The sequence below is a fragment of the Petaurus breviceps genome, unplaced genomic scaffold (assembly GCF_028583685.1).
Source record: "Petaurus breviceps papuanus isolate PSGF00001 unplaced genomic scaffold, PetGlider_PUasm1.0 176, whole genome shotgun sequence".
Taxonomy (NCBI): domain Eukaryota; kingdom Metazoa; phylum Chordata; class Mammalia; order Diprotodontia; family Petauridae; genus Petaurus; species Petaurus breviceps.
In genome coordinates, this window is record NW_027185771.1 from 5,391,523 (window position 1) to 5,402,678 (window position 11,156).

An 11,156-nucleotide genomic window follows, 5' to 3' on the forward strand; every position below is an offset into this window, starting at 1 on the left:
GAAGGAAGGAAGGAAGGAAGGAAGGAAGGAAGGAAGGAAGGAAGGAAGGAAGGAAGGAAGGAAGGAAAGAATCTAGCCAGTAAACCCCAGATTAAGTGGGCAGCTGCTGGCCATCCTTTGGAGAGGAGAGGGAGAGGACAAGCTGAGTTACCCAGCTAGCTGGGTCCCCATGTAGGCAACTCGGTCTACTCACAGGTTGTGCTTGTCCTTCCTTCTTGAAGATAACCATGGCATCAGGGAAATGGTGACATGACTTGCAGTTTACTTTGATTTAAGTGAGGGAGGACTGTGCAAGGCCACCAGCCTCACTTTCTCCTCCAGAGTCATCTCACTGGGTTCTCTAGGTCTATACCAGCAAAACAGATCCTTTCAACAGGTTCTATAAAGGCAGAAAAGTTTCAAGGATAGATCTGGTGATGGGTGCCTCTGTTTGACTTGGAAAATCCTGAGCAACCAGACTCCTTCCTACCTTTCTAGTCATCTTACACCTTACACTTCTAAAATACTCAACAATTCTAATGACATGGGCCTCATTACTATTCCTTATATCGGACACTCCATCTCTAGGCTTTGGGCACTTTCACTGGCTCACCCCCATGCCTAGAATGCCCTTCCTCATCTCTGCCTCCTAGGCTCCCTGGTTTCCTTCAAGATTCAGCCAAAATTCCACCTTCTGAAGAAGCCGTTCCTCCTTAATTATAATGCCTTCCCTCTGAGGTAGCTCCCATTAGTCCTCTGCATCTTATTTGTACATAGCTATTTGCATGTGGTCTTACCCATTAGATTGTGAGCTCCTGGAGGGCAGGGACAGTCTTTTTCACCTTTATTGGTATCTTTACATTTAGCACAGTGTTTGGCACATTGGGGATACTTAAGGAATGCTTGCTGATTTGCCTGCTGTGTCCAAGGACCAGCTTAATTAATTTCAGAGAAGTGCATCTTATGGTTGGCTACAGAGTAATGCATATTTCATCCATAACAAGTCTTGAAGTTAACCATCTATGAAGCCATACAGAGTTTGGGAGGAAGGAGTATTGACCCTGCAATAATCACAGGACCCCAAAGTATGGAGACATTCTTCAGTCTTTAAGAATCTCTTATTTTACATAATAACAGTTGTTGGTATGCTAATTATAAATTAAAAGGGCAGCAAGGAGGTGCAGTGGATAAAGCAATGAACTTGGAGTCAGGAAGATCTAAGTTCACATCCTGTATTGGGCACATACTACTTGTGTGACTCTGAAAAAAGTGACTTTAATTTTTGTCTGCCTTTGTTTCATCATCTATAAAATGGGAAAAACAACGGCACCCACCAGGCCTGCCATGAGGATATTATCATGAGGTAATATATTTAAAACTCTTTGCAAACCTTAAAACATAGAAATGCTATCATTATTGCTATTACAAATGATACCAATCTATTTATTAAAGGAGGTCTTCTTAGGACCACCCCTAGACAACACTTAGTTGACCTAGCCTCAGTTATTAGACATCTTTGAAAGTAATAAAACTAGTTCTACTCCCCCCTTCCCCGCACCCCCAGATATTCTAGAATTCTGGTTTTTTAATTACTTCAGGTCTAGTTCCTTTCCCCAGCTTGTCTGGTCTAGCGAGGTTTTACTGTATACTTAATAATAATATGATGGTGATGGCAAGAGAGCGAGGAGAGTTTCTGGGAAACATGGGAAATATGAAAAAGCCTGGAGCATGAATATATAACACACTCACAAGCTGTTATTTTATCTCTGAAAAATAATACCCGTTTTTGAAGCATGTGGAAATGCCCAAATGGATGGTGAGATGGAATTTATTTGCTATTACCAGTTCTGTTTTCCCTTCTCAAAAGGCCAGGGTGATCATGGCACAAATATTTTAGCAGCTCCTTCCCTTGAATATGGCGAAGACTTTGGCAAACATCGACAGAGACTAACCGGTCAAAGTGCTGCCATTTTTCAGAGAGGACAAAGCCCCGAAACAGACTAGAAAGAAAATGAAAAGTCCTGTTTTGAAAATGGTGTTCTAAATTCCAGATGACATTAATGCACCATGAACATCATCCTGTGCTCTACTCTACAAAGCTGGGCTCAAACGTCTTCCAATGAACCCTGGTATTCCTTATGATTGGATTAAAAAACTTCTATGCTAGTGATAACTTTTTTTTTCTTCTGAAATATCACATGTGGACGCATGTATCCCAAAGACCTTTGCTATGTGGCTTTTTTTTTTTGCCATGAAAATAGATGTAATTTCTTCCATTTTGGTCCAAAATATCTCCTTTAACTCTAAGGGAGTCCATACTCCTTTGGCCCCTGGCAGCAGCACTGATAGGTTCCATCAACATGTCAGATCCAAGTCTTCTGTTGCCAGATGACTTTGGGAAATGCCGCTGTGGCCCATTTGATCCCAGAATCAAATGTACCAGCTTAGGGGCCTAGGTATTTTGATCTTTAAGTGAAACCAATATGATAAAAACACCTATTAGCTCCCATGCCTTCAAATACAACCTGTGCATTCTAAAACATCAGGCAGCACCAAAGCCCTTACCTAACAGAGGTTTTATACACCAGTTATAGAAGAAAGACCTGGAGGCAGACTTCAAATTAAAGAGTGAGTACACTCTGATTCTGCCAAGCCTATGAATGTGTAACTCAGGCACTTGGTCCAAGAGCCAGACTATATTCTATGAGTTACATTCCTTAACTCTGCTGCTACCCTAGAGAAGAAAATAGACATCCTTTATTTTATTTCATATTAATTAAGTGCAGTTCTTGGCTTTTGGGTAAGATGCCAGGGTGACTATCACCAAAGCAGTCTTTGGGGCCATCCCATAACTCTCCTGACCCAACATGTGGGCTTTCTAGCAGCAGCTGTCACTGGTTCAATATCCATAGTGTTTTAATTTTTCTTTTTGGAGGGCAATTGGGGTTAAGTGATTTGCCCAAAGTCACATGGCTAGTAAGTGTGTCAAGTGTCTGAGGCCAGATATGAACTCGGGTCCTCCTGATTCCAGGGCCGGTGCTCTATTCACTGTGCTATCTAGCTGCCCCTGTTTTAATATTTCAATGCCCAAGAATTCTGTCTGCAAGGCAGGTGGCTGGGCCAGGAACATGACAATAAATTTCCATTTCTTTATTTCCTCCTATTTTTACAAATAAGAAGGGATAGAAGAGCCCATGAGTACCAATCAATATACCCAACACCATCTTTACCAGCCAAATGGATTCCTCTTTTCATCTGAGCTATTTCATCATGTGGAAATAAGTGTGGGCTTATTTCGCTTTGATTGTGAAGACGATAAGGGGATTGGGGCTGCCAGGTTTTTTCCTATTTTAAGCATGTTTCAGGGAAGAACTCTCTGTAGATATAAATGATTAAAGAAACACAGGCAAACAGGAAGAAGACTGCAGAAAAATAATCAGGTGGAAGCTTTAGCTTGCCACTGCAGGTGTGAAGTAGTTAAATTTTATTTTTAATTTAAAGCTAGAAAACACACTCCCTTCCCCCATTCTCAAACACCACCCCTACCCCTCCCGCTCTTTTTCTGGCAATATTATAGTCATTTCCAGGAGAACAGGTGCACCATGAGAGCCCCTGAGCTCATCAGGTGACTAGCACCTGGCGGCCGGGACAAATACAGAATATGAAGTTATATTGTTTGTGCTATTAACATCTTATTTATTTAATGAACTAGACACTTAAATAAATCACTCACCATTTCTATCTCTGTTAGTGATGTTCCTGACTAAACAGTATCATCAAAACTCAGCACTATGGAACACTCTGCCTTTTGTCGGGTCAGATCAAAGTTAAATCTGAGCGGAAAAACTTACTGGCTAAACCTTCCTTCTGGTCTCTCTCCCATGGTCTCTCCTCTCCTCAGAGTGCACAAGGCAGGGCAGCACAAAGCAAGGTGTGCTGGATTGCAGAGGACGTAGAATCTGGGAAGCTGGTCAGGGCCCCAGAGGTCCTCTAGTCCAACCCCCAAATTCTACAGAGGAGGAAACTGAGGGCAGGGACAGTATAGTGACTTGTCCAAGGCCACACACTTCGTAAACATCACAGTCAAGGTCTGAATTTGGGTCTTTGAAAATAGAGCCAGCATTCTTTCCATTCGAAGTTGGGTGCACATTATAGAGTGCTGGGTCTGGAGTTGAGAAGATACCTTCCAGAACTCAAATCTAGCCTCAGACACTTACTAGCTGTGTGACCCTGGGCAAGTCACTTAAGCCTGTTTCCCTCAATCTCCTCATCTGTAAACTGAGCTGGAGAAGGAAATGGCAAACCACTCTGGTATCTTTGCCAAGAAAATTCCAAATGGGGTCACCAAGAGTCAGACACAACCAAAAAACTATAGAACAACAACATTCTTTTCATTGTACTACATCAACCCTTGGGGGTTTGAATCATAGTTCCTGCTACTTCATCTTTGAATGACCTTGAGCAAACAGCTTTGTGTGAATAGATCTCAGTTCCTTCATTTGTGTGGTGAGTGGTTTATGAGCACGACCAATATGCCACCCCAGCAGCAGAGATGAACCCAGGCGTACTCTGCCACACTCGCTACTAATGAATCACATCAGACTGTTTATCAGGCAAAGGAGACAGGCAGAAATGTGTGCTACCTCTGCCCCACGGACACCGCAAGTCCTGAGGTTTCCTGGCCTCTGGGACAGGCAATAGCAAGGATGTGCTTACAGTTTCCACCAGCAAGGAGAAGTTCAGAACTAGTGGCCCTGGGGTGAGGTGACCCAGGCAGTAAAAGGGTCAGTGAATATCAGTGTGGGATTTTTACAAGCTTGTTAGCACAAATACAATCAATCAGTTTGGAAAATTGAGGAATGGGCCAATAGGGGTCAAGAGCCATGGTGTAATGAATCACAATGGGAATCAGGCATCTGTGGTTGTATCCATTCAGGGGGCTACAAATCTGAGGAAGAACACATATAATTCAAAGCCCAATCTGTCTGTCCCAAGCATTTCTCACAAATGGACCTTCAGAGACAAGCAAGTCACCACAAGGAGGTTGGATTAGATCATCTATATGGCTCCTTCCAGCTCTAAATATATGGCTCAGTTCTACTGCATTTCTAAAAGCATGAGCAGCCTTTTGACTTTTATGCATTTTCTATAGTTCAGCTCCTAGCAATTTGGCAAAAATGACTCTTTGCTCCTGACTGTGGATGGATCTCTAGACAGAATGAAAAGATCAGTTTGACTTCCCATTTCCCCCACTGGGGTCCTACTGTGGAGGTGACTTTGGGTTCCCAAAGACTATACCAGCATCATATCAATTCTAGGGGGGTCTCCCAAGCTGGAAAGGCCCGGCAAAGGACTGTATGGCTCTCCTTTGAGGAGCAGCTCAGCTAAGGTCAGAGGCTGAAGCTTTTGGCCTTGTCAGCCCACGAAGACTGTCTACTCTGGTGAAGAAGGGTTCTGATGACAGCTAGGCGCCTCCCTCTGTGGTTACCTTCCATCCACACTGTGTATAGTTTGCATGCTCTCTCCCTGTGAGCTCTGTGAGGATATGGACTGAGTTTCTGCCTCTTTGTGTCCCCAGTGCTTAGCACATTGTCTAACACACAGTAGATGTTTAATAAACGCTCATTGATAAGGATGGTATATCAGCAGAGAAAGTGCCCAGAGTGACAAAATCATAGATTCTTAAATGACTGATGTCTAAGTGTCCTCAAGGATAAACAAAATCACTCCAATTCCAAGGACAGAAAACATTCAAGCTACCAACAAATGAAGGGTTAGTTTGAAATAAGGGCAAACAATTTTAACAATGACAAAATAGTGAGCACAAACAGAGATTAGAAAAAAATGCAAGATCAGGACTTATTAGCGGAAGCAATAAGAAAAACACAAAATTCTTATCAGAGAGAAAAAATGACATTCATCTAATATGTTAATCACCAAGGAGCAGATGTCCCTTATACAATGATAACTGATAAAGTTTTTCAAAACAAAGCTGTACCACAGCTAGATTTCTTTTGCTTTTATATTTTCTCTGGCAAATAATATCTTTTCCCGAAGTATTGAAATGTAAATAATGCTCTCAGGCAGCCTTGCAAGTAGTGCCAAAATTTAACTAGTCCTCAAAAATCTACAGCAGCCCCCTCAACCTCCTGAAAGGTACAAGCCTAGGCCACATTTCACTCCCTCCTGCTGCCATGGCTCCTGCAAGAAAACTAACTCTTCTGTTCTAATCAACAGTTATTTCCTCCCAAACAAGATAACAGAATACACAGTCTGGTTGGTGTGGTTGTGGTTGTCCCTCCTCAGAGAGGACCAATGACATCAGGAGGGGGATGTCTTGACTTGCAAGTGAACTGGATTTAATGGAGGCAGGGCTGGGCAAAGTCACTAGCCTCACTCTCTCTCCAGAGGCATGGATGTTATGTGGTAGATCATGAACTACACCAATGAGAAAGGACACATTACTGTGAAGAACTCATATTCTTGACAGAAGGTAAGCTCTTTGAGGGGAAGAATGGTTTCATTTTTATCTCTGTTTCCCCAGTGCATAATGCAAGGCTTGGTACATAGTATACTTAATAAATTCTTGCTGATTGATTGCTAGGGTTTTGCAGATTGGCAGAATTTTTTGTGCAGAACAGTCTGGCAGTATGCCACAAGAATCACAATGATAGTCAGATCTTCTGACCCAATAACTAAATTATTCAAAATATACTATGATACCCTGAGAGTTTTCAAAAAGAAAAAGAGAAATATCTGCTATATTTGAATGCATCTATACACACACTCATCCATATATACATATCAGCTTTATTAGTAGTTGCAAAGAATTGGTAACAACTTAACTTAAATGTACAACAGTTGCTAAATGGCTGAATAAACTATGGTAAATTAATGTAATGAAACGATATAATGCAATTAAAATGATGAATAGAAGGACAATAAAGAAATGTGGAAAGATTTATATGAAGTAAAATGAAGCAGAGGTAACAGATCAGAACAGTATACACACCATGACTGTATGAAAATAAAAATTTATACCCAAATACTCATTGAACCAACAGAAAACAGGAAGGAGATACAGAGGCTTTACAACCATACTATGGAGAAATTCACTTTTCTAAGTGTAAATAATTGTAAATGTATGGGTTTGGTTTCTTTTGGTTTGCTGTTGTTTAAAATCATGTCTACAATAAATAACTATATTAAAAATAAAGGTGGTACCAGACCATAAGTACTTGAGTTCTCCAGATCAGTGGCCTTAAACTTCTGAGCTTGTGTGTGTGTGTATACACACATACCCATAAACACACATGTATGTGTATATGTATACATGTATGTATGTGTGTATGGGTATATGCACACACATATATTTAAAGATTAATCTACGTGTGCCATTACTGAACCTTTGTTTCTCATCTCAAAGACTTATTTAAAAAGACTACGTACTTGTCTGAACAAGGGTTCAAAGGGCTATGCAGTAAGACATGGAGTAGGCAGGTAGCTGTTAGCAGCTTAATGTCTTGGGTTTCTGATTCCTACTCAGCATCTCTCCTACTTGTAAATGTAACCCTAACTTCTGGCAGTCTCCCCAGATAAGTTTCAAGCTTGTTACTATTGCTGACCTAAGGTGAACTCTTTATTTTAAAAATAAATATATTTAACTTTAAACAATTGGTGCAGCAGATAGAATGGTAGGCCTGGAGTTCAAATCCAGCCTCAGACACTTACTAGCTGTGTGACCCTGGGCAAGTAACTTAACCATGTTTGCCTCAGTTTCCTCATCTGTAAAATGAGCTGGAGAAGGAAATGGCAAACCACTCCAGTAACTTTGCCAAGAAAATTCCAAATGAAATAAGACATACAGGCACTGGGGTATAGAAATCCATCTTACCCTACTAGAAAGTTAGAGGGGGAATGGGGAAAGATATAGGAGACAGCAGATTTGGGGAAGGAGTATTCAGTAGGCTCATTATCTGGGGATAGGGGAAAGATGGGGAGAAAATTTGGACCTCAAAATCTTGTGGAAATGAATGTTGAAAACTAAAAATAAACACACACACACACACAACCCTAAAAAAAAAAGGAAATCCCAAATGGGGTCACAAAGAGTCAGACAACAATGAAAAACAACATAACTTTAAACAACAAAATAAATTCAAAGTATACTTATAAATATTTATATTTAAATTTAATTTATAGGGTGACAGGTAGTGCGGTGAATAGAACACTGTCCCTGGAGTGAGGAGGACATAAGTTCAAATCTGATCTCAGACACAACACAAAAATACTAGCTGTGTGACCTTGGGCAAGTCACTTAACCCCAATTGCCCTGCCTTCCCTCCAAAAAGCAAAAAAAAAAAAATTTACATATGTATATATCTATATGTCCTTGAAAAATTATTGTTTCATGTATCTCTTTCCCCTTCTCTATTTGCCAATTCACCTCTAGATTTGTGTACAGTTTAAAAAAAAATAGGAAAGTAGTCTATTATGCCAATGACTAAGACAATGACACTAAAGATGGGCTAATGCATCACTTTTCTCTCTCTTCCATATTCCAGCAACATTGGACCAGTGGCCGTTACCATGAGCCCTGCTGGACACCCTCTCGACCACTCTGGCTTACTTAGTACCTGTTATGCAGCTATACCTTGAGGACCACTAGACCTTGTCATCTATCTTACTGCTGGGCCTTCTACATAGCCATGCAGTGAAACTCATTTAGATTGATTGATCAATCAAGATATTTATCTATCTATCTATCTATGGAGCTATCATCGAGATATCAATCTTCTTATCTACATAGTCTTCCTCTATTAGACTGTGAGCAGCTTAAGAGTAAGGACCATTTTGGTATCTCCAGTGTGCTGCACATAGGAAGAGTAAAAAAAAAAATGCTTTTTTATGCATTTGTAGCTTACTCAGGCATTCAGGTGTAACCCTAAACATTCTATATAGGAAAGAGCAGGCAAGGATTAAAGAACTTTCATCCAGAAGAGGACTTTCCTGGTCCTTTTTTGGGTAAAGGAGGACTTAGATGTTAATATTTTTCTGAAAATTTTTTCCCACAGAATGACAAAAATGCAATTCAATTCCCCTTCCTCTTTGCTCATGAAAATCCACCTTATCCTATAGGATTCTGCTCAACTAAGTCACACCTCCTCCAAGGAGCATTCCTCAGTTCCTCTGGTCACACTCTCTTCCAGAGAGACAGATGGATAGAAAATGGATGGATGGATGGATGGATGGATAGTACCTTTGTCTCTATATAGTACCACCTTATGACGCTGTCTCACAACTCTAAAGGCTTATTACACATCTCAAAATGAATATCCTATAGACATTTTAAACTCAACATGTTCAAAACTGAATTATCTTCCATCTCCTCTCCCTCACCCCCACATTTCCTCTTTGTAATTTCCCTATTATTGGCGAGGGCACCACCATTCTCCCAGTCACCCCAGTTTGCAACCTATGTGTCGGACTCAACTCTTTACTCTCTTTCATCCCTCATTTCCAATCTATTGACAAATCCTCTTGATTCTTCCTTTGAAATATCTCTTATAAGAGTCCCCTTCTCTCCTCTGAATTGCCAGCATAGTTAGTCAGTCATGCCAAGGTCATCCACTGCATCCCAGGCCACCACCAGCCACATTCACCCTGACTTTTGTCCTGCCACTAGACTTTGATGACTCAGGAAGAGGGAGTGAGGCTGATGACTGTGTAATTCTGCCTCACTGAAATCCCATTCACACACAAGTCAAGACTTTACCCTGTGATGTCATCGGTCCTTTTCCCGAACAAAGGAGGAACAACAGTCAGTCAATAAACATTTATTAAACTCTAGGCACTCTGCTAAGTTCTGGGGATGCAAAAAGAGGCAAAGCCACTCCCTGTCCTCACAGAGCTCACAATCTACTGGGTAAGACAACAAGCAAACAAATGCATACGAAGCAAGCTATATACAGGATAAATGGGAAGTAATTAGAAGAGGGAAGAGGCTAGAATTTGAGGTGTTGACAAAGTAGAAGATGGAATTTCTGGGGGGCCTTGAAGGAAGACAAGGAAGTCAGCATTACTATACGACAGCTAGCATATAAAATTATTATGAGCATGTTATACATGCTCAAGGCATTGTGCTATGAGCTTTACAAATATTTTCTCATTTAATTTCACAACAATCTTGGGAGGTAGGTGGTATTGTGATCCTTATTTTACAGTAAAGGAAACTAAGGCAAACAGAGATTAAGTGACTCATCCAAGGTCAAACAGCTAATAAGAGGTTGAGGTCAAATTTGAACACAGGTCTTCCTGACTCCAGGCCCTGCACCCTATCACTTCAGGTTAACAATAATCCTGGAATGAGCACTTTAGTAACAGGCAGTCCAATATGCTCTACAATACCTTAGTTCCATTCTGGTCTCCTTGGGCATGAATGAAGTACAATTGGCTCTCGTTCCTGGAGTTCTCAGAGACGATGCGCACCTCTACTCCAGGTAATGGAGTACCCACGGCACCTGAAGGGAAAAAGAGAAAAAAGAGGAAAACAAAGAAAATTCATGTTATGTGGAAGAAACCAGATGAATGGAAAACCTTGTCCCCCAAAAAACCTTCAGGAACTGCACTCATAAGGGGAAACTTACCTACCTCCTTATCTATGGGAAACTTCATATCCCTGGGATTCTAAGTGGCTTTAACACCCCATCTGCCCACATCAGTGAAGTTATTATTATTATTAATATATTTTATTATCAGTTATTATTACAGCATGATCCAAAGCACTTCTTGGACAGTGTGCCAGTTAGATTCTTTGAAAGCTATGAAAGAGATGCTTTTCACCATCTACTCACATCAGAGACACAATTCTACAGTTCTGATCTCAAGCATTCATGGGGGCCCGTGTGTATACAAGAAAGAAGAGAAATGATTGCTACATAGTTCATCATTTCTGGGCCACCATGAATTGACAGGAAAGGCAAAGCTGAACAATGTTAAGAACTGCAAAGGATTATCTTGGTTTTATATTACATCAATACATTGTGTATAAAACACAATAGGAACAAACCAGAGTTCAAAACACTCATTAATCTATAGGTTTCATTTTTCAAAGCAAGAGAAATCTGACATAGTGTCAAGAACCATTGCCTATTAAGTTGCACTGATCTGCTCTTTCC

The 11,156-nt window shown here is 40.8% G+C and overlaps 1 protein-coding gene across 3 annotated transcripts in view; it reads right to left on the bottom strand.

Annotated features, from left to right (window-relative positions):
• The window catches only part of ACSF3 (acyl-CoA synthetase family member 3), a 239,209-nt gene that overhangs the window by 129,677 nt on the left and 98,376 nt on the right, over positions 1-11,156 (bottom strand). For all 3 annotated transcript variants that reach the window (XM_069085545.1, XM_069085544.1, XM_069085546.1), the window contains one exon: positions 10,387-10,499. In XM_069085545.1, coding sequence (XP_068941646.1) covers positions 10,387-10,499 — 113 coding nt within the window. The remainder of the gene's footprint in view (positions 1-10,386; positions 10,500-11,156) is intronic.